General features: G+C 39.1%; 1 protein-coding gene across 4 annotated transcripts in view; it reads right to left on the bottom strand.

The window, feature by feature from the left end:
* RNF168 (ring finger protein 168) overlaps positions 1–25045 on the bottom strand; it is a 52191-nt gene that overhangs the window by 10538 nt on the left and 16608 nt on the right. For all 4 annotated transcript variants that reach the window (XM_059920856.1, XM_059920854.1, XM_059920855.1 and 1 more), the window contains exons 3-5: positions 10269–10345; positions 6851–7030; positions 4747–4868 (exon numbers count right to left, since the gene is read on the bottom strand). In XM_059920856.1, the coding sequence (XP_059776839.1) occupies positions 4747–4868; positions 6851–7030; positions 10269–10345 (379 nt within the window). The remainder of the gene's footprint in view (positions 1–4746; positions 4869–6850; positions 7031–10268; positions 10346–25045) is intronic.

Here is a 25045-nt window from a genome sequence, read left to right as displayed (position 1 = left end):
TACTTATCACTCAGTTTAAGGGGAAAAAAAATCACTGATTTTAAAATTCTTTATGCGGGCTTCTCTTTGTGCCCCAGCTGACAGGCTACAACTATCCTGAGATGCTCTTATCTCTTGCTTTTATTTATTTATTTTTCCCTTGGTCTATTTTACTTTACTTTTATTGGGGTGTAGTTGTTTTATAATGTGTTAGTCTTATGTCTTGCTTTTAAAAATAGTCTTACCACACACTAGTACCCCTAAACACTTTATTGCTTAGTACTGCATGATTTCTGAACATTACGTATATGGAATCATACTACACGTATCTTTCCACAACTTGGCTTCACACAGCACCTTCCTGAATCAGGCATGTTTTCCTTAGCCAGAATTCATTTTCATTGCTGGAAAGTAACAGTATTCTGGTCTATTGTTGGACATGTGGGTGCTTCTGGCTCTTTACTGTTACTAATAGTACTGCTGGGAACATTCCTGCACATGTCTTCTGGGGTTTTAGTGTCTATACTACAGTCAAAGAGCATCAACCTTTTACACTCCCACCTAGAGTGTAAGTGCTCCTTATCCTCTAGGATACCTAATATTGCCAGAAAGTTTAATTTTTCCAATAGGGTGAGTATGAAATGTTACCTCATCGTTATTTTATTGTTGTTTTTATTGAGGTGTAATTGACATATGACATTATATTAGTATCAGGTATACAACATAATGATTCAATATTTGTATATGTGAAATGACCTCACTGTAATTTTTAAAAAATTCTATTGAAGTATAGTTGATTTACAATGTGTTAATGTATTAATTTCTGCTGTACAGCAAAGTGATTTCAGTTATACAGATATATATATACTCTTTTCCATTACGGTTTATCACAGGATATTGAATGTAGTTCCCTGTGTTCCTAGTAGGACCTTGTTGTTTACCCATCCTATATATAATAGTTTGCATCTGCTAATCCCAAACTCCCAATCCTTCCCTCCCCGACTCACACTCCCCCTTGACAACCCCAACTCTGTTCTCTATATCTGCCTCACTGTAATTTAAATTAAAATGTCCTTGATTACTAATAAAGTTCAATCTTTTCACATATGTATTGGCCTTCAGCTTTCGTGTTCTGTGATGTCAAAATTTTTTGCTTCTTTTTCTGTAGCTGTCTTTTTCTCACAAATAGGTGGGTATTCTTTAATGATAAACTATTTCCAGTAAGTAAGTTGAAATATCTTCTTTTAGAGGGCAGCTTATCTTTTTATTCCCTGAAGGTATTTTGATAAAGACATTTTTAATCTTATTATAGTCTATTTGTTTTGCTCCTTAAAGCATCCCTCTCTACAGATATTCTTTGTTACCTTCCTAAAGATTTATTTTATGTATGTATGTATATATTTACATATTTACTTATTTATTTACGTATGCCGTGCTGCACGGCTTGCTGGATCTTAGTTCCCGGACCAGGGATTGAACTCGGCAGTGAAAGTGCCGAGTCCTAACCACTGGACCACCAGGGAATTCCCTTGTCTTTTTAATAGGTCTTTAATTCATCTTAATTTTTATACATAGTATGAATCGAGGTCCAAGCTAATTTTCCCCCCATATTATCCACTGTCCCACAGGCATTTATTGACAAGTACATCCTTTCTCCACTGACCAGCAACGGTGACTACTGTGTTGCTTATCCAAAGTACCCCAAAACTTAGTGGCTTAAACCAACAAACATTATCTCATAGTTTCTGAGGGTCAGGAATTCAAGAGCAGCTTAGCAGGGTAGTTCTGGCTCAGGATTTTCATGAGGGTCCAGTCAAGATGCTGGTCAGTCATCTGGTCAGTACCCTGACTGGGGCTAAAGGATCACCTTCCAACCAGGCTCATGCACAAAGGCTATTCTGGAGGTCTCACTTCCTTACTGGTTGTTGGCAGAAGGCCCCAGCTCCTTACCATGTGGGACTTTCCATAGGGCTGCTCACAACATGACAGCTAACTTTCCCAGAGCAAATAATCCAAAAGAGAAAAGTCACTTTAGAACTTAGTCTCTGAAGTGTACAGTGTCCCTTCTGGTAATTCTATGTGTATACTTAAGTCCAGCCCACATTCAAGGGGAGGGGAATTAGGCTCAGTCTTTTGAAGGGAGAAATATCAAAGATTTGTGAACATATTTTAAAAACACAAAAGCTAGCATAAAGGTTCTACAAACTGTGGTGTGTTTCTAAGCTATCTATTATTTTGTCTCATCATTTTGTCTATCCATCCCTGTGCAAATACCACATATGTTTACTTACTATAAATGTGAAGCATCCATACCTCCACCACACATTTTATTTTTCATCAGGAGTATCTGAAGGCCCTTTCTCTTCCATATAAATTTTAAAATCAGAATGCAAGAAAAAAAAAAAACGTTGGTGGGACTTCCCTGGCGGGCCAGTGGTTAAGACTGTGCTTCCACTGCAGGGGGCGTGGGTTTGATCCCTGGTCAGGGAACTAAGATCCCATATGCCACGTGGCAAGCCCAAAAAGAACACCCCCCAAAACAAAAACTAAAACAACAACAACAACAACAAAAAGGTTGGGATTCTGATTTCAAATGCATTTAACCTATAGATCAGTTTGGAGAGCTCTGACATTAAGCAATTTTGTAACATTAGACATCTTCCAACCTACAACTACTACGTATTTCTTTAATATAGTAAAATTTTATAACATGCTCCATAAGGACTTTTAGATTTTTCAATAAATTTATTTCTAAGTACTTTTTATTTTCTGATGCTACTACAAACAGAATCTTTGTTCTTACGTTTGCAATAGACTTTTTAAAAAAATAAATTTATTTATTTTATTTATTTATTTTTGGCTGCACTGGGTCTTCGCTGCTGCACGTGGGCTTTCTCTAGTTGTGGCGAGCGGGGGCTACTCTTTGTTGCAGTGTGCATGCTTCTCATTGCAGTGGCTTCTCTTGTTGTGAAGCACGGGCTCTAGGCATGCGGGCTTCAGTAGTTGTGGCACACGTGCTCAGTAGTTGTGGCGCACGGGCTCTAGAGTGCAGGCTCAGTAGTTGTGGCGCATGGGCTTAGCTGCTCTGCAGCATGTGGGATCCTCCCGGACCAGGGCTCGAACCCATGTCCCCTGCATTGGTAGGCGGATTCTCAATCACTGCGCCACCAGGGAAGTCCTGTTGTTTTTTTTTTTTAATTGAAGTATAGTTGATATACAATATCATGTAAATTACAGGTGTACAATACAGTGATTCACATTTTTAAAGGTTATATTCCGTTTATCTTTATTGTAAAATATTTGTTATATTCCTTGTGTTGTACAATATATCCTTGTAGCATACTTTATACCTAATACCTGTACCTCTTAATCCCCTACTCCTAAATTGCCCCTCCCCCCTTCCTTCACCCCACTGGTAACCACTAGTTACCAGCCTGTGAGTCCACTTCTTTTTTGTTATGGACTTGTCATTTTAGATATATATTCATTCTTTCTTCTTTTTCTGATATGGCATTTAAAGCCTTCTAAATACTACTTCAGCCATATCCCAGAAGGTCTGATGTATAATGTTTTCAGTTCTATGTTTCTATCAAGATTTATTCTTTAACCAATGAGCTACCTAGTAGTTTTTCTTAATTTTCAAAACACTTTAGTAATTTTTTTTGTTAATTGTTTTAAATTTGAGGTGAAATTCATATAACATAAAATTAACCATTTTAAAGCATACATTTAGTACATTTACAAAGTTGTGCAACCATCACTTCTATCTAGTTTGTTGTTTATTTTTAAGAATTCTTTATATATTCCAGAGACTAGACCTTATCTGTTTTTAACTTTGTGTACCTTTAATCCACCAGTTTCTCAAGTTTCTTCAATTTCTGCTTTTAAATTCATCAGTTTATGCTTATATTTCTAGTAAATTTTTATCTTTATATATTTCACAATATATATTTAGATTCATGAAGATTCATGACAGTTATATCCTTTATGCAGAATAGTATTATATCAATATGAAATATCCCTGCTTTTCTCCTTTTAATGGTTTTTCTCGACTTCTACTTTGCATTATATCAGGCATTAACAATATTGATGTTGCATATCTACTTCTTCTTTTAATAGCAACCACCTCATTTAATGCTGCCCTCTTCCCATCTATCTCCATCTCCCTGTCCCAAGTTTCCACCATCTCAAATCCTAAATTTCTATGAATTTTACAAGGAGGCAAATTACCTGCACATATTTACCCAGTTGAATCAAAAGCCCTTGCATGTTTTTGAAGTCTAGATTGTAGTTGATAAACTTTTTCAACTACGAATTACTATGGAAAAGCTTATATACTCATAGAGTCATCAACTCTTCCTGCTGCTAAGAGGGGCACTCTGGGGCAACTAAATTCACTCCACTGTTGACTACCTGACTCATGTTTTGTGTACAGTAGGGAAGAAATGTAATATATAAACTGGGAAAAAGAGGGTGGGGTAATGATCTAGATGCCAAACTGTAAACTCCTTCAATGAGAATGACCTTATATGGAACTAGATTCTCACTTGAATCTAAATCAAGAGAAAAAGGAAATGGGAACAACATGGAAATCCTGAGCAATCAAGATAAAAAAGGCTTCACATCCCTCTTCATGCTAGCCAGGAATCTATGCTATGTGAGCATCTCTCTTATTTTCACTTTACATCAACCTCAGACCATCTGGAGGGTTTTCATGCAGAGCTGACGGGCCAAATTTTGATATAGCAGTAAACTATATTCACTTACTTCTGAATATCTCCAGTGTTTGTTTGTTTGTTCTTACTTTTCTTCTGTGACTTGGTTGTGACTGGATCAGATTTTTCGGAATTCAAGGGCGAAGCCAAGATACTTCCCTCACAGAAATTGTTCTTCAACAGCAGAAAAAGCATAAAACAATTTTAAAATAAAATAAGCTATTAATCAATTCAGAATCCACAATAGAATTTTTCAGGAATTATTAAATTCTATACATCCTTTGAATAATACTGACCATGCAAAAATTAATATAAACAAGATAAAGTTTATCTAAGTTGGTCTAAATTACATTTTTACTCTACATTATAAACACAAAGAGCATGATGATACTAATCTCATTAGCTGATAATTTCTGCTAACTTTTCTAATGAATAATTTCATATTTATAACTACCTTAATCTGTAGGGAAAAATTCAGAGCTGTGGCGATACCTGGAATAAAATTTATTTTATGTAAAATAATTTAATTTGGGGATTTAAGGGCATACCAATAAATATCATCAATATTTACTTGCTGTCTAATGGCAGTCTCATAAGTTTCTTACTACACCATTGGAAAAATTAATATACTTGGTGGTGGTAGACATTTGGCCTAGGACCACCAAACTTTTACAAGTAAACCAAAAATTATTTTAAAATATCAGCAGATCTGCTCTTATAATCCCATGTGAAAACACGAAGAATTAAAACAATAACTCTTGAAAGACAAAGTTGACCCCAGATTTTCCTCTCTGATATATTTTCTCTCCTATCCCATTTGTTATTCTATTGATCTATGTCTTTTTTTTTTGGCCATGCTGTGCAGCTTACAGGATCTTAGTCCCCAACCAGGGACTGAACCCAGGGCCATGGCAGTGAAAGCGCCAAGTCCTAACCACTGGACTGCCAGGGAAGCTCCATGGTCTATGTCTTTTATTTAATTTCTCAATTGTGTACTGCTCCAAAGCTATTCCACTTAAATTTTAAAAGGAAATACATTCTTAAAAAGGGCATATAATCTAAAACTTGGGTATATTATTATGAATGGCAGACCTCTCAAAAATGGGGAAAAAAAACCACAACCAATTCCAATTCCAACAATATCCAATTCTGGATATACTTCATTTTGGTAAGTATATTTTAAGATATTTGTTGTTTGAAAGCAGAGGAATTGTTTTCAGAGGCTCTCAAACCTGAACGTACATCAGACTTCCCTAGATGCCTCTGGGAGTGGTATTCCCTAAATCCCATCCCCAGAGATTCTGTATTTTAAAAGAACTACGTGATTCTGCCAGGTTCTTTCAAATCACTGGGTCCCACTGTATCCTCTGGTCTTACAGTATGTGTTTTATCATCCTTTCTTTAATTCATTGTCCCCTGGGCAGTAATTTAACTATGGCAAGATAACAAAATCCAGGTTTAATATGTTATTTAAGAATTTAGGGACTTCCCTGGTGGTCCAGGGAAGCACAGTTAAGACTGCACTTGCACTGCAGGGGACACTGGTTTGATCCCTGGTTGGGGAGCTAAGATCCCGCAAGCCACACAGCGTGGCCAAGGAAAAAAAAAAAGTTAAAAAAAAATTTAATGTGCTTTACTTTCAAAAAGTGATCTGCATCCATACAAAGGAATATTTTGCAACTCTTACAAAAGAATTATACACTATATGTAGTAATATAATAGGAAAAATCTCTAAGAAATAGCGAGTGAAAAAGGTCAGGAGAAAAACAGTGTGATTCACACATCCTTTTCAGGTAAAAAAAAAAAAAAAAAGTTATAAGAAGCTGTTAATAGTGCTAACCTTTGGGGAAAGAGACTGATGTAACGGAATAGGAATAGGAGTGGAGAAGTGGGGGGGGAAATGGAGCTTTCATTTTCCACTGAATAGCTTTCCTGCATAACTGAATTTACTAACAACTTACAAAAATGGTTTTTAAAAGCATACTTGGATTAGAGCAAATATATAACAGTATGCCAAAAAAGTTTTGCTTTAAGTAGAACAAATATGTCAGATATAGTTTCTAGTTATGGTGAATGCTTCCTTTTTAGATTGTTCAAAATCACATAGTCAAAGCAATAGGAATGTAAATACTTCAAAGTTCTTTCTTAAAACTTACAATATTAAGGCTTAGCTTTCTTGCCAACTCTTCATCACTTTTCAGTTGTTCTTCCATCTCTCTTTGCCTTTTTTCTGCCTGTCTCTTTTCCTCTTCTTCCTCCTCTGCCAGTAATCTCTGTATGTATTCTTCACTGGCTTTGTTTTCTTCTTCCTCATTGGCTCGTCGCTCTGCCTCCACCTTAAAAATGATTAATAAAGAACAATCCTTCTCTGAACTTTTTAGTATACTTGCAATATTTCTTTTTTCCTTTCTTTTTTTAAAGATTTAATTTTATTTATTTTTGGCTGTGTTGGGTCTTCGTTACTGTGTGCGGGCTTTCTCTAGTTGTGGCAAGGGGGGGCTACTCTTTGTCATGGTGCACAGGCTTCTCCTGTTGCAGAGCATGGGTTCTAGGCACGCGGGCTCAGTAGTTGTGGTGCACAGGCTTAGTTGTTCCACAGGATGTAGGATCTTCCCAGACTAGGGATCGAACCCGTGTCCCCTGCATTGGCAGGTGGATTCTTTCCCACTGAACCACCCGGGAAGTCCCAATATTTCTTAATAAGAATAGTAAAAGTAAAAAAAAAGAACAAATTGGCAGGAATTAAAATTTCTCAAATGAAGTACAAATCTGGAGAGGCAAATTCCTGTAGAATAGTTCAGGAAGTCTCCTTCAGGAAGCCTTCCCCAGTCAGTCCAATGAAACCTTGATCAAAGCCTCATCCCTCCACATTTCAGTCCTTATCACATTTTCCATTACACTGTCACACATTTTTGGAAGTCCTTCTAGGTGATACTTTTCCTCAGTTAACAGAAGGCCATGTTCTGACTAACTTTGGCATAGGTTTCTGAATTAAACCCTAGCAAGGGAATGGAATGATAAAAACTGACTTAAAACAAACAGTGTCCTTCCCTGAAGTTGGGATGAATCCCCAAACACGGTGGGCAGGGGTGGAATAGCTGCTGAAGAAACAACCACAATGGTCATTATATGATTTACAGATGAGGAAAGACACGGAAAAGCTTTCCTAGATCAGAAAGTGATCTAACTTTCTTTTCTTAGCTCAGTAACTGGCAGGGGGGAGACTCAAACTCAGCATCTAGGACCTAAGGCCATGCTTGTGGGCATCTGAACTATGCTTCCTGAAAGAAATAATGTAACAACTACTTTAGACATCTAAAGGATTTGACTCAAGAATAAGTCCTTGATCCAATTCAAGTGAAGGTGACATGACTAAAGGTTTGTTAAGGAACTTTTAAGTTTTCTTGCTCTTAAAGGAAAGCCACTGGAAGAGACAGCTGGTTCTTCCTCTGCATACTGTTGTATATGTACCTGAGGTTCAGAAATGTGCACCTACCTTGTTATTAGCCTGAGGATAAAGCCAGCTGACAGAAGTTAGCGAAGAAATGGAACTAGAGCTCTGGATGAAACCGACCCTGAAGCCCCTACTAACCTCTGGAATTCCAGTAAATTACAATTTTCTGTCACCTGTACTCAAAAGCATCCTGAAAAAACCTGTTCTCACTATATTGTTGTAAAGATTAAATTACTCTTTACTTAAGGAACTTCCCTGGTGGTGCAACGGTTAGGAATCCGCCTGCCAATGCAGGGGACACAGGTTCGATCCCTGGTCTGGGAAGATCCCACATGCCACAGAGCAACTAAGCCCGTGTGCCACAACTACAGAGCCTGCGCTCTAGAGCCCGCATGCCCTAGAGCCCGAGCACTGCAACTACTGAAGCCTGCGCCCCTAGAGCCCGTGCTCCACCACAAGAGAAGCCTGCGCACTGCAAGGAAGAGTAGCTCCCACTCGCCGCAACTAGAGAAAGCCCGTGCACAGCAAAGAAGACCCAACGCAGCCAAAAAATAAATAAATAAAACCCTTACTTAAGAACATCGTTTAGACAATATGCTGACAATTAACTATCATAATTATTTACTAGTTCTTCTAGAGCTCTCCTGGTCCAATACAGTAGCCACTAGCTACATGTGGCTACTGAGTAGTTGAAATGTGACTAGTCCAAATTGAGATGTATTATAAGTACAAAATACACAATTGCACACTAAATAAAAAAAAAATAGTCAATACTTTCTATACTGATTACATAATAAAATATTTTAGATATAGTGGATTAAATAAAATATACATAAAAATTAATTTCATCTGTTTTTAATACTTTTAAAAAACATTTATTTATTTATTTATTTATTTATTTTTGGCTGCGTTGGGTCTTTGTTGCTGCACGCAGGCCTTCTCTAGTTGCGGCAAGCGGGGGGCTACTCTTCGCTGCAGTGCACAGGCTTCTCATTGTGGTGGCTTCTCTTGTTCCGGAGCACGAGCTCTAGGGTGTGTGGGTTTCAGTAGTTGCGGCACATGGGCCCAGCAGTTGTGGCTCGTGGGCTCTAGAGCACAGGCTCAGCAGTTGTGGCACATGGGCTTAGTTGCTCTGCGGCATGTGGGATCTTCCCGGACCAGGGCTCGAACCCATGTCCCCTGCATTGGCAGGTGGATTCTTAACCACTGTGCCACCAGAGAAGCCCCTCATCTATTGTTTTAAAAAAAATCTTTAAAAAATGTGGCTAATAGAAAATTTCAAATTATATATGAACCCACACCATATTTCTATTGGACAACACTGCTCTACATTAACCAGGGTAGAGGGAGTACTAGGGCTTTCCTAGTGCTAGTGAAGTTCAAAGGCCGTAAGCACCACTCCCTCTTTTCATATTTAGGTACTTCACAATTAGCCCTTTATGCTTTCCTCACCTAAATGCATTGTTTGTGTCCCCCAAAATTCATATATTGAAGCCCTAACTCCCAATGTGATGATATTTGGCGGTGGGGCGTTTGGGAGGTAATTGGGTCATGAGGGTGGATGGAGTCCTCATGAAAGGGATTAGTACCCTTAAAAGAAGACACACAAGAGAGATGATCTATCTCTCCCCTCCTCTCTCTGCCATGTGAGAATATAGTGAGAAGGCAGCTGTCTACAAGCCAGGAAGCAGGCCCTTGCCCAATACCAGATCTCCCAGTGCCTTAATCTTGCACTTCCCAGATCCAGAACTGTGAGAACAAATGTTTGTTGTTTAAGTCACCCAGTCTATGGTGTTTTTATTATAGCAGCCTAAATGGACTTAAGACACGCATAATCTACCACCTTTTTCCCATCCTTTACGCTCAAAGCTTCACGGAAATTAAAAAAATTTCCTTCATACTTAAATGCTTACAGATCACTATCACATAAGAAGAGCATGTATAAATAAATTAAAGCTAGTTTTAAACTATTTTGAACACATGTAAAAAATGGAGCCTTTATAAAGCACATTAAAGTTATTCACATTTCAATATATACTATTTATTTATATAAGCACATAAAACTGTATGTAAACACAGCAGAAAAGTTTTCCAAAAAAGAGCAACTATTTAGTACTTACCTTGCTTATCTCCTCTTCATATTCTCTTCTTAATTCCCCAGGTTTACTTAATAGGCGAACTGGCTGATAGTCATCAACTGTTTCAGATCAAGAAAGAAAATTATATTATAGGCAACACCGAATTCTATGGCTAGCTTTGATCTTCCACTAAACCTATATTAATATAAAAATGCAAAATTAAAATAAACATACAATTATTAACAGCTATAGCAATATTTTTTAATGGAATTCCATTTTAAAAGAAAGGCCAGGACTTCCCTAGTAGTGCAGTGGTTAAGAATCTGCCTGCCAATGCAGGGTACACGGGTTCGATCCCTGGTCTGGGAAGATCCCACATGCCGTGGAGCAACTGAGCCCATGCGTCACAACTACTGAAGCCCGTGCACCTAGAGTCCGTGCTCTGCAACAAGAGAAGCCACCGCAATGAGAAGCCCGCGCACTGCAACAAAGAGTAGCCCCCACTCGCCGCAACTAGAGAAAGCCCGTGCACAGCAATGAAGACCCAATGCAGCCAAAAAATAAATAAATAAAATTAAAAGAAAAGAAAAGAAACGAATCTATGTTCCCTGGAATTAACCAAATACAAAAAAAAAAAAACAAGGCCAGGGACTTCCCTGGTGGTGCAGTGGCCAAGAATCTGCGCTCCCAATGCAGGTGGCCCAGGTTTGATCCCTGGTCAGGGAAATAGTCCACATGCTGCAACTAAGAGTTTGCATGCCACAACTAAAGATCCCGCATGCCACAACTAACACCTGCCTCAGCCAAAAAAAATAAAAATAAATAAATATATAAAATAAAATAAATAAATAAGTATTAAAAAAAAAAAAGAGAGAGAGAGGCCAGGGGTCTTCTGGTTCAAAATGGCACATGAACACATATACTTAGCTCTTCCTCTAGAAGCCATTAACATAACAGTAAAGGAAGTTTTAAAAAGTAATCCTACAATAATAGCAAACATATATTTCTCAAAAAAGTTATATACAAATGGCCCACAAGCACATGAAAAGATGCTCAACATCACTAGTCGTCAGGGAAATGCAAATCAAAACCACAAAGAAATACACTTTGTACCCATTAGAGTGGCTACTATAAAACAAACAAAATAACAAGCATTGGCAAGGAGATGAAATTGGAATCCTTGTGCACTGTCAGTGGAAGTGTAAAATGGTATAGCTGCTATGGAAAACAGTATGGCGGTTGCTCAAAAAACTAAACACAGAAATACCGTGTGATCCAGCATTTCTACTTTTAGATACATATACAAAAGATCTGAAAGTAGGGTATCAAACAGATACTTATACACCATGTCATAGCCAGCATTATTCACAACAGCCAAATGGTGGAAGTAACTCAAGTGTCCATCAACATGAATGGATAAATAAAATGTGGTAAATACATACAATAGAATATTATTCAGTTGTATAAAAGAATGAAATTCTGACACATGCTACAACACGGATGAACCCTGAAGACACCATGCTAAGTGAAAGATGCCAGACACAAAAGCACAAATACCTACTTTGTCCTCTACTTATATGAGGTACCCAGAGTAGTCAAGTTTGACAGAAAGTGGAATGATGGTTGCCAGGGGTTAGTTAGAGGAGGGGGAATTGAGGAGATATTGTTTAATGGGTACAGTTTCAATTGTGTAAGATGAAAAAGTTCTGCAGATGGATGGTGGTGGTGGCTGCACAGCAATATGATGTTCTTAATGTCACTGAGCCGTACACTTAAAAATGGTTAAAATGGGGGCTTCCCTGGTGGCGCAGTGGTTAAGAATCCGCCTGCCAATGCAGGGGACACGGGTTCGAGCCCTGGTCTGGGAAGATCCCACATGCTGTGGAGCAACTAAGCCCGTGTGCCACAACTGCTGAGCCAGCGCTCTAGAGCCCGTGAACCACAACTACCGAAGCCTGCACGCTCTAGGGCCTGCATGCTGCAACTACTGAACCCGCATGCTGCAACTACTGAAGCCTGCACACCTAGAGCCCATGCTCCGCAACAACAGAAGCCACTGCAATGAGAAGCCTTTGCACTGTAACGAAGAGTAGCCCCCGCTCACCACAACTAGAGAAAGCCTGCGCACAGCAACAAAGACCGAACGCAGCCAAAAAAAAAAAAATGGTTAAAATGGTAAATTTTATGTTATGTATATTTTTACCACAATAAACAAAACTTGATAAAAAGTAAATCACGGGGCTTCCTTGGTGGCGCAGTGGTTAAGAATCCGCCTGCCAATGCAGGGGACACGGGTTCGAGCCCTGGTCCGGGAAGATCCCACATGCCGCGGAGCAACTAAGCCCGTGTGCCACAACTACTGAGCCTGCGCTCTAGAGCCCGTGAGCCACAACTACTGAGCCCACGTGCCACAACTACTGAAGCCCACACGCCTAGAGCCGGTGCTCCGCAACAAGAGAAGCCACTGCAGTGAGAAGCCCGCGCACCGCAACGAAGAGTAGCCCCCGTTCGCCGCAACTAGAGAAAGCCCGCGCGCAGCAACAAAGACCCAGTGCAGCCAAAAATAAATAAATAAAATAAATAAATTTATTAAAAAAAAAAAAAAAAAAGGTAAATCACTTTGAGAGTTCCCCGGTGGTCTCGTGGTTAGGATTTGGTGCTTTCACTGCCGTGGCCTGGGTTCAATCCCTGGTAGGGGAACTAAGATCCCAGAAGCCACGCAAAAAAAAAAGAAAAAAGTAAATCACTTTACACATTAGACACAATAAAAAATAGCTAAGATAATTTAGAAAAAGAACAATGAAGAGAGATTTACTGTATTAGATATGAAAACACATAATTAAGTAGAATTAAATGAAGAAGGCGTGGTACAAACACAGCCATCAAGAAACAGTTAAAAAAAATGAAAATCCCCCAAACAGCTCTGGAAAACAAGCAGACTGTTGTTTGATTAGCTAAACAGTATACAATGAGGATGTATCATTCACCAAGCAGTGTGGGTTCCCCAGGAACTTTCAATTCCTGGGGGAAAAAAAATTTAAGATGGCTGTTTTATACAACACTCAGATGGCAGGTGAATTTTAAAAAATTTAATGGAAACTAAAAATGACTGAAGAAAATATAAATGATAAATTCAAAATTTTAAGATAGGGTAGATTTCCTGAATAACAGAAGAAATACCCAAACAAAACTTTTATATGATGACAAACATCACAAAGTTAAAAACAACAAACTGGGAGAAGTTATTTGCAAATACATAAATCAATAGACAATTAACATGCAGAATATAACAAGAACTTCTACAGATTAAGAAAAACACACTTCAGTAATGGGCAAATGAAAGGAACAAGCAATTTACAGAAGATACTTAACTACTCACTCTATAGCAAGCAGAGCACTGTAATTAAAAAAAAAATTGGGGGACTTCCCTGGCAGTCCAGTGCTTAAGACACCGTGCTTCCACTGCAGGGGGTGCGGGTTTGATCCCTGGTCGGGGAACTAAGACCCCACAAGCCACACGGTGGGGCAAAAAAAAAAAAAAAAAATTTTTTTAATCGAACTACTGAGATTTTTTTTTTAAACATCTTTATTGGAGTATAAATGCTTTACTGATATTTTTAATGTTTACTGATTTGTACACAGGTAAATTTAAACTAAGATCAGTAACTTTTTCAACCGAAAACACAACAAATTTAAATTGCCTTAATATGCTTCCAATAATCTAAATGCAGCAATTATTTGCTGTTTCTTAAACAATTTCTAAGAGTATGACAAATTTTAAAAAATCTGTTTTATAGACTAGAAGCGACTATGACAGTCAATAAGTGCCATCTGTTGAAAGTACCTCACAACACTCATTTGTGTTAGCTCTAAAATTTCTCTCGTAAACTACTGAAATTAAATGTTCCCACTGTACTTAATATTGCTTTCTTACGGTGAGTATTCTTCTTAAGAAGACAAGATTCACTAAAGGAAATTTATCCCCATACTTTTTATTTTACTCTGAAAGAAAAATCCAAGTTAATTAAAGAACTAAATGTCCAATACTGGACCAAAAATAAAAACAAATAATAAAACCTAACTTGAACAATTAGGCTGTTTATAAAATTATTCTTCCATCCCTCAATTTGACTCCGCTTGCATCATCAAGGAAACAGCTTCTACTCACAATTAAATTAAAGTTGCTCTGTAGTACCAATCTCCCTCTGAAACCTGTAGGAATTATTCTTTGACTTTTTCTAGCTTCTGGTGGTTTGCCAGCAATCTCTGGTGTTCCTTGGCTTACAGATGCATCACTCCAACCCTCTGTCTTCAAATGGCATTCTCACTGTGTGTCTTCACATCATCTTCCTTCTGTGTGTGTGTGTGTGTGTGTCCAAATTTCCCCTTTTTATGAAGAGACCAGTCATAATAGATTCCGGCCCACCCTAATGACCTTAACTTGATTACCTCTGTAAAGACCTGATTTCCAAATAAGGTCACATTCAGAAGTATTAGGGGTTAGAACTTAAATATATCTTTTTGTTATGTTACATGTAACAATGTGTAATACATCCTCACTGAAAAACTACAAAACACTACTGAGAGGAATAAAGATCTAAATAAGTAGAGAAATATACTATTTTCATGGGTACGAGGGCTCTATATTGTTAAGATGTCAATTCTCCCCAAATTGATCTACAGATTCAAGGCAACCCCAATCAAACTCCCACTAGGCTTTCAGTAGAAATTGACAGGTTGATTTTTAAATTTACATGGAAATAGAAAGGACCTAGAATACTCAAAGCAAACATGCAAAAGAATAATGAAGTTGGAGAACTATCACTGTGTGCCTTCAGGACTTACTGTTACTGACCTAGGTTCTTGGACTCTTTAATCAACAGAAAGTGGTAAGAGGCCAGATGAGAAGTTCAGGAAAGCGTTTATTGGGAGTTGTGCTACAGCACAAGGGAGCGAGAACAAGTAACAGGTGCCCCTGTTCGCTCCCCAAGGGGCCAAGCTGGGTCCTTAGATGGGGTGAGGGTAGGAGTGGATTGGTGGGTTGGGCCAGAGGGGTGGCTTAGGTGGTCTGCCCACCCCCTTGGTGGTGCTGTGTGCAGGGATCATGCTATTGCTATTGCTCCTGGCACCTCAAAAGTGGCAGTTGGGTTTTGGCCTTTTTGTGTCTCATTGTTCATAATTTGCCCCAACTGCTCATGCATGTAGTTATTATTTTTAGTCCCTTATAGTTTTTTTTTGTATTCTGTTGGTTGAGGAGATGTTTGTCCAGGCACAAGCACTCCAGTAAAGGGTCTCACGGCCCAGGCCATCTCATTACCATAAAGCTACAGTAATGAAGACACTGTGATTTAAACATTAGAATCAACAAATCAATCAATGGTGGGACTTCCCGGTGGTTAAGACTCCATGCTCCCAATGCAGGGGGCCCAGGTTCAATCCCCAGTCAGGGAACTAGATCCCACACGCTACAACGAAGATCCCACATGCCCCAACTAAGACCCAGTGCAGCCAAATAAATAAACAAAATAAATATTTTTTAAAAAGTCAGTGGGGGCTTCCCTGGTGGCGCAGTGGTTGAGAATCTGCCTGCCAATGCAGGGGACACGTGTTCGAGCCCTGGTCTGGGAAGATCCCACATGCTGCGGAGCAACTAGGCCCGTGAGCCACAATTACTGAGCCTGCGCGTCTAGAGCCTGTGCTCCGCAACAAGAGAGGCCACGATAGTGAGAGGCCCGCGCACCGCGATGAAGAGTGGCCCCCACTCGCCGCAACTAGAGAAAGCCCTCGCACAGAAACGAAAGACCTAACACAGCCAAAAATAAAAATAAATAAATAAAGAAAAAGAAACGAACACTCTAAAAAAAAAAAAAAAAAAAGTCAGTGGAATATACACCCACTTACAAGAAAAGCTTTTACAAGTGATAAAGGAATAACTAATATTCATAAGGAAAAAATTAACCTCTATCTCATCCACTATTCAAAAATTAATTTGAAATGGACTATAAGCCTAAACATAAAAGCTAAAACTGTAAAGTTTTTAGGTGAAAAAAAGGGGAATATTTTCATATTCCTAGAGTTTTCTTAGATAGGACGCAGAAAGTAATAGCCATAAAAGCAAAAGTTTATGAATTAGACTTCATGAAAATAAAAAATTGCAGCTCATGAAAAGACACCATTAAGGACTTCCCTGGTGGTGCAGTGGTTAAGAATCCGCCTGCCAATGCAGGGGACATGGGTTCAAGCCCTGGTCTGGGAAGATCCTACATGCCACGGAGCAATGAAGCCCGTGTGCCACAACTACTGAAGCCCGCACTCTAGAGCCCGTAAGCCACAACTACTGAGCCCGCACGCCTAGAGCCTGTGCTCCACCACAAGAGAAGCCACCGCAATGAGAAGCCTGTGCACCACAACAAAGAGTAGCCCCCACTCGCTGCAACGAGAGAAAGCCCGCGTGCAGCAACGAAGACCCAACACAGCAATAAATAAATAAATAAATAAATTTATTTAAAAAGAAAGAAAGAAAGAAAATGAATATGCAAACCACAGACCACAGAAAATATTCACAAAACACATCTGGCAAAGTACTGATACATATCACTACTGAACTCCTACACTCTATAATACAAAGATAAAGAACTCAAGGGGCAAAAGATTCAAGCAGGCACTTCACAATGGAAGATATACAAGTGGCTGGCCAATAAAAAATGAAAAAAGATTCAATATCATTAGTTACCTGGGACATGCAAATTACAACTACAATGAGATACTACTACAAATCCATCAGAAGGATTAAAATTAAAAAGATAGATAATAGCAAATGTTGGTGAGGACACTGTAAGTGAACCAAATGTGTCCCCTCGAAATTCACATAGAAATCCTAATTCAATGTGATGGGATTTGGAGATGGGGCCTTTGGGAGGTCTAATTAGGTCACGAGGGTAGAGATCCCATGAATGGCATTAGCACCCTAATAAGAGGCCAGAGAGCTGGCTAGCTCTCCACTATATGAGAGCATAATCAGAAAGAGGACCAAACCAGGAACCAAATTGGCCAGCACCTTCATCTTAGACTTCCCAGCTCCAGAACTGTGAAAAATAAATTTCTATTGTTTAAGTGACCCACTCCATACACTTTGTTACAGCAGCCCAAACTAACTAATGCAGAAGCCAGGATTTGTATATGTTGTTGCTGGGATTAGAAAATAATACAACCACTTTGGAAAATGATCTGGCAGTTTACTTTACAACCAAACATATACCTACTCTATGACGGAGCACTTCCACTCCTAATTATTTGTCCAAGAAAAATGAAAACATATGACCACAAAAATAAACTTGTACAAGAATCTTCACAGCAACTTTATTCAAAATAGCCAAAAGCTGGAAACAGCTGAGGGACCATGAACTGGAGAACAACCAACAAGGGAAGTGGATGGAGGAAGGGAGCCCACAATCAGCTCCACTCAGCTCTGCAGCACTGAGCTGGAAGTGATAAGAAATGCTGGTATTCTGCTCCTCCTGGAGGGATGCTTGACTGGGAGCTAGGGAGACAGGGAGCCCTGTCTTCCTGTCTTGGCCACACCCACTTGGAGTGGAGCTTCCCTCTTGCTGAGTTAGGGAGAGAGGAGAGCAAATTGTGGCTTCAGAGAACAAGGGAATTCCCTGGCGGTCCAGTGGTTAGGACTCCGCACTCTCACTGCCGAGGGTCTGGGTTCAATCCCTGGTGGGGGAACTAAAATCTCACAAGCCGTGCAGCACAGCCAAAAAAACAAGAAAGATTAAAAAAAAAAAAAAAGTATAGTAGAACAATAATTAAAAAGAAATAAACTACTAATAACCACAAAGGGATAAATCTGGAACATTATACTACATAAAATAAACTTGTACAAAAGAATACACACTGTATGATTACAGTTACGGGTTGCATTGTGTGCCCCCAAAAGATATGCTTAAGTGCTAACCCCTGTACCCAAGAACGTAATCTTATTTGGAAATAGGGTTGTTGTAGACATAATTGAGTTCATACTAGAGAAGGGTGGGCCCTTAATCTAATATCATTGGTGCCCTTGAAACAGAGACACAGAGAAGGGATGACTTTGTACAGACACATAGGGACAATGTCATGTGACTATGAAAGCAGAGGCTGGAGTTATGCAGCTGCAAGCCAAGAACACCAAGGACTGTCAGCAACACTCAGAAGCTAAGAGAAAGGCATGTAACAGATTCTCTCCGAGAGCCTTCAAGAGAACATGTGTCTGGACTCCTAGCCTCCAGAATTGTGAGCAAATAAAATCTGTTATTTTAAGCCACCTGATTTGTGGTAGTTTGTTATGGCAACCCTAGGAAACTAATAGGATTCCATTTATGTGAAGTTCTAGAGCAGACAAAACTCATCTATGGTGGGAAAAAGTAAAAACAGTTGTTGACTTTTGTGGGGTGGAGGTAGGGCTTAACTGGAAGGGACATGAGGGTAATTTCAGGTGTGATGGTAATGTTCTACATTTTTATAGGGGTTTGTGTTACAAAGGGTTATACTTATGTGAACACTCAGTGAAGATACAATTAAGATTTGTACATTTCAATTATACGTAAATTTTACAGTGAAAGAAAAAAATTATAAGCTAATATTGATCTTTAATAATATGTATAATTATTTGTGAAGATGTGGCACATATATACAATGGAATATTACTCAGCCATAAAAAGAAACGAAATTGAGTTAATTTGTAGTGAGGTGGATGGACCTAGAGTCTGTCATACAGAGTGAAGTAAGTCTGAAAGAGAAAAACAAATACCGTATGCTAACACATATATATGGAATCTAAAAAAAAAAAAAAAGTTCTGAAGAACTTAGGGGCAGGATAGGAATAAAGACACAGACATAGAGAATGGACTTGAGAACACGGGGACGGGGAAGGGTAAGCTGGGACAAAGTGAGAGAGTGGCATGGACATATATACACTACCAAATGTAAAATAGCTAGCTAGTGGGAAGCAGCCACATAGCATAGGGAGATCAGCTTGGTGCTTTGTGTCCACCTAGAGGGGTGGGATAGGGAGGGTGGGAGGGAGACGCAAGAGGGAAGAGATATGGGGATATATGTATATGTATAGCTGATTCACTTTGTTGTAAAGCAGAAACTAATACACCATTGTAAAGCAATCACACTCCAACAAAGATATTAAATAAAACAAAAAACAAAACAAAACAAAAATATATATACTTATATGTATATTTAAGGGGAAATGAAATGAAAAAAATAAATCAATGGATGGGTGGATGAAAAGATATATGACAACAAGTATAGCAAAACGTTAACTGTCACATCTGGTTATGGGTATATGAGAGTTCACCATAGAATTCTTTCAACTTTTCTCTATATTAAAATTTTTTCATAATAACATGCTGAAAAAAATGTAAGCATACTACCAAAATTTCTTTTAGAAAGAAAGGAGGGAAGGAAGGAACGAAAGAAAGAAGGGAGGGAAACAAAAACAAAAACAAAAACCAAGGGTTAGCAAGGTGTAACTACACCTCTCCGTACACTACCGGTAGGAGCGTAAATTGGTAAAACCATTTTGGAAAACTGCTTGGCAGTATCTCCTAAGGTTTACCCTACCTGTAACACCCACCAAGGGATAGTCTTAGGTTCTATTAAACATTCAAACTCAGAAAATGACCATAAGGCCATGTTTGGCATCAATCTAACACCATGAAAGCAAGCAAGCCAGGTAACCCTTACCCCACAGAAGCCAACATCTCTTGAGGCAACAGTACAGGCACAGGTTCCCCACAAGACACATGCCCAGTTACAATGGTCACTACACTCAAGAGAAGCACAAAGCATAGTATCCCAATCAGCATTATCATTCCTCCCAATAAAGACGTAATTTGTCAATCAGAAATAATTTTTACCACAACCAATGCTTGCTACCTAGTAACATCACTGACATTCTTACCCTCATTCTGTTTTGGGGGAAACAAAGCTAGAGATTTAATCAAAGGACAGATTTTCATATAGCACAGGAAAGGATTTAACTCTTTATCCACATTCTATGACCCCCAAATCCCACTCTATGTCCAACAGAAATGTAGACATATGTTCACCAAAATACAAGTATAAAAATGTTCACAGTAACACTATTCGTAACAGCCTAACAGGATACAGAATTTTTCATTGCTTTCACTATTTAATATTTATATAACATAGTACTATGAAGCAATGAAAATAAACTGTAACCACATGTATCTCATCAATCTAACCATGAGCTGAAGAAGCCCCACACAAGAGTACATGATTCCATTTTTAAAAAGGTTCAGAAACAGGCAAATATGATCCATGGCGTTACAGGCCTGAATAACATCAACCATTACAGGAATACTGAGTGAAGAGATTCTGCAAGAGGGCCACAGAGAGGATTCAGGAGTTCTGGCAAAGTTCTGGGTCTTGAATGTAGTACTGGTTACATAGACATGTTCACTCTGAAAATTCACCGAACTGTAGACTTATGATTTGTACACTTTTGCATGTACATGTCAATAGAATTTACATGAAAAACAAAGTAAAGAGGATCAACTTCCAGAATCGTAGAGTAAGGAGATCTGCAGCCTTTTTCTTCAACAAAACAACCGTAACTGGAGAAAGGTATAAAAAAACTGGTAGAATAAAGTTCCTGAAAATTGTCCTAAGAGCCCACAGCGAAAGAAGAAATATTTCCCCCCCCACACCAAATTTACTAAATCTCAGCAAAAAGAGTGAGAATCTGTGGCACTGCAGCCACAACTGCTCTGCCCCTCCATAACTCAACAAGAATGAAGCTCCACTCCAAATGGGTGTGTCAAGACAGGAAGACAGCTCTTGCGAGAGCACCAGAATCACAACTGGCTGCTGGACAATCATTGACAGGAAGACCCTGGACTTCACCAAGGAGGATACCCCACATCCAAGGACAGAGGAGAAGCCACAGTGAGATGGTAGGAGGGGTGCAATCAGAGTAAAATCTAATCCCATAACTGCTGGGTGGGTGACTCACAGACTGGCAAACACTTATACCACAGAAGTCCACCCACTGGAGTGAAGGTTCTGAGCCCCACGTCAGGCTTCCCAACCTGGGGGTCCGGCAACGGGAGGAGGAATTCCTAGAGAATCAGGCTTTGAAGCCTAGTGGGAATTGATTGCAGGACTTCAACAGGACTGGGGGAAACAGAGACCCCACTCTTGGAGGGCACACACAAAGTAGTGTGCGCATCGGGACCCAGGGGAAGGAGCAGTGACCCTGGGGGAGACTGAACCAGACCTACCTGCTGGTGTTGGGGGGTCTCCTGCAGAGGTGGGGGGTGGCTCTGTTTCACTGTGGGGACAAGGACTCTGGCAGCGGAGGTTCTGGGAAGTGCTCCTTGACGTGAGTCCTCCCAGAGTCTGCCATTAACCCCACCAAAGAGCCCAGGTAGGCTCCAGTGTTGGGTTGCCTCAGGCAAAACAACCAACAGGGAGGGAACCCAGCCCCACCTATCAACAGTCAAGTGGATTAAAGGTTTACTGAGCTCTGACCGCCACAGCAACAGTCAGCTCTACCCACCACCAGAGCCTCCCATCAAGCCTCTTAGATAGCCTCAACCACCAGAGGGCAGACAGCAGAAGCAAGAAAAACTACAATCCTGCAGCCTGTGGACCAAAAACCACAGTTACAGAAAGATAGACAAGATGAAAAGCCAGAGGGCTATGTACCTGATGAAGGAACAAGAAAAAACCCCAGAAAAACAACTAAATGAAGTGGAGATAGGCAACCTTCCAGAAGAAGAATTCAGAATAATGATAGTGAAGATGATCCAGGACCTCGGAATAAGAATGGAGGCAAAGATTGAGAAGATGCAAGAAATGATTAACAAAGACCTAGAAGAATTAAAGAACAAACAAACAGAGATGACCAATACAATAACTGAAATGAAAACTACACTAGAAGGAATCAATAGCAGAATAACTGAGGCAGAAGAACGGATAAGTGACCTGGAAGACAGAATGATGGAATTCACTGCTGCGGAACAGACTAAAGAAAAAAGAATGAAAAGAAATGAAGACAGCCTAAGAGACCTCTGGGACAACATTAAACGCAACAACATTCGCATTATAGGGGTCCCAGAAGGTGAAGAGAGAGAGAAAGGACCAGAGAAAATATTTGAAGAGATTATAGTCAAAAACTTCCCTAACATGGGAAAGGAAATAGCCACCCAAGTCCAGGAAGCGCAGAGAGTCCCATACAGGATAAACCCAAGGAGAAACACGCCGAGACACATAGTAATCAAAGTGGCAAAAATTAAAGACAAAGAAAAATTACTGAAAGCAGCAAGGGAAAAATGACAAATAACATACAAGGGAACTCCCATAAGGTTAACAGCTGATTTCTCAGCAGAAACTCTGCAAGCCAGAAGGGAGTGGCATGATATACTTAAAGTGATGAAAGGGAAGAACCTACAACCAAGATTACTCTACCCGGCAAGGATCTCATTTAGATTTGATGGAGAAATCAAAAGCTTTACAGACAAGCAAAAGCTAAGAGAATTCAGCACCACCAAACCAGCTCTACAACAAATGCTAAAGGAACTTCTCTAAGTGGGAAACACAAGAGAAGAAAAGGACCTACAAAAACAAATCCAAAACGATTAAGAAAATGGTCATAGGAACATACATATCGATAATTACCTTAAACATGAATGGATTAAATGCCCCAACCAAAAGACATAGACTGGCTGAATGGATACAAAAACAAGACCCATATATATGCTGTCTACAAAAGACCCACGTTAGACCTAGGGACACATACAGACTGAAAGTGAGGGGATGGAAAAAGATATTCCATGCAAATGGAAATCAAAAGAAAGCTGGAGTAGCTATACTCATATCAGATAAAATAGACTTTAAAATAAAGAATGTTACAAGAGACAAGGAAGGACACTACAGAATGATCAAGGGATCAATGCAAGAAGAAGATATAACAATTATAAATATATATGCACCCAACATAGGAGCACCTCAATACATAAGACAACTGCTAACAGCTATAAAAGAGGAAATTGACAGTAACACAATCATAGTAGGGGACTTTTAACACCTCACTTACACCAATGGACAGATCATCCAAAATGAAAATAAATAAGGAAGCAGAAGCTTTAAATGATACAATAGACCAGATAGATTTAATTGATATATATAGGACATTCCATCCAAAAACAGCAGATTACATGTTCTTCTCAAGTGTGCACGGAACATTCTCCAGGATAGATCACATCTTGGGTCACAAATCAAGCCTCAGTAAATTTAAGAAAATTGAAATCATATCAAGCATCTTTTCTAACCACAACGCTATGAGATTAGAAATGAATTACAGGGAAAAAGACGTAAAAAAGACAAACACATGGAGGCTAAACAATACGTTACTAAATAACCAAGAGATCACTGAAGAAATCAAAGAGGAAATAAAAAAATACCTAGAGACAAATGACAATGAAAACACGACGACCCAAAACCTATGGGATGCAGCGAAAGCAGTTCTAAGAGGGAAGTTTATAGCTATACAAGCCTACCTCAAGAAACAAGAAAAATCTCAAGTAAACAATCTAACCTTACACCTAAAGAAACTAGAGAAAGAAGAACAAACAAAACCCAAAGTTAGCAGAAGGAAAGAAATCTTAAAGATCAGAGCAGAAATAAATGAAATAGAAACAAAGAAAACAATAGCAAAGATCAATAAAACTAAAAGTTGGTTCTTTGAGAAGATAAACAAAATTGATAAGCCATTAGCCAGACTCATCAAGAAAAAGAGGGAGAGGACTCAAATCAATAAAATCAGAAATGAAAAAGGAGAAGTTAAAACAGACACTGCAGAAATACAAAGCATCCTAAGAGACTACTACAAGCAACTTTGTGCCAATAAAATGGACAACCTGGAAGAAATGGACACATTTTTAGAAAGGTATAACCTTCCAAGACTGAACCAGGAAGAAACAGAAAATATGAACAGACCAATCACAAGTAATGAAATTGAAACTATGATTAAAATTCTTCCAACAAACAAAAGTTCAGGACCAGATGGCTTCACAGGTGAATTCTATCAAACATTTAGAGAAGAGCTAACACCTATCCTTCTCAAACTCTTCCAAAAAATTGCAGAGGAAGGAACACTCCCAAACTCATTCTATGAGGCCACCATCACCCTGATACCAAAACCAGACAAAGACACTACAAAAAAAGAAAATTACAGACCAATATCACTGATGAATATAGATGCAAAAATCCTCAACAAAATACTAGCAAACAGAATCCAACAACACATTAAAAGGATCATACACCACGATCAAGTGGGATTTATCCCAGGGATGCAAGGATTCTTCAATATACGCAAATCAATCAATGTGATACACCATATTAACAAATTGAAGAATAAAAACCATATGATCATCTCAATAGATGCAGAAAAAGCTTTTGACAAAATTCAACAACCATTTATGATAAAAACTCTCCAGAAAGTGGGCATAGAGGGAACCTACCTCAACATAATAAAGGCCATATATGACAAACCCACAGCAAACATCATTCTCAATGGTGAAAAACTGAAAGCATTTCCTCTAAGATCAGGAACGAGACAAGGATGTCCACTCTCACCACTATTATTCAACATACTTCTGGAAGTCCTAGCCACGGCAATCAGAGAAGAAAAAGAAATAAAAGGAATACAAATTGGAAAAGAAGAAGTAAAACTGTCACTGTTTGCGGATGACATGATACTATACATAGAGAATCCTAAAACTGCCACCAGAAAACTG

This window comes from Balaenoptera ricei, chromosome 4 (genome assembly GCF_028023285.1).
Source record: "Balaenoptera ricei isolate mBalRic1 chromosome 4, mBalRic1.hap2, whole genome shotgun sequence".
NCBI lineage: Eukaryota > Metazoa > Chordata > Mammalia > Artiodactyla > Balaenopteridae > Balaenoptera > Balaenoptera ricei.
Note: the sequence above shows the minus strand (reverse complement) of the source record. Positions and strands in the feature narration are given on the sequence as shown.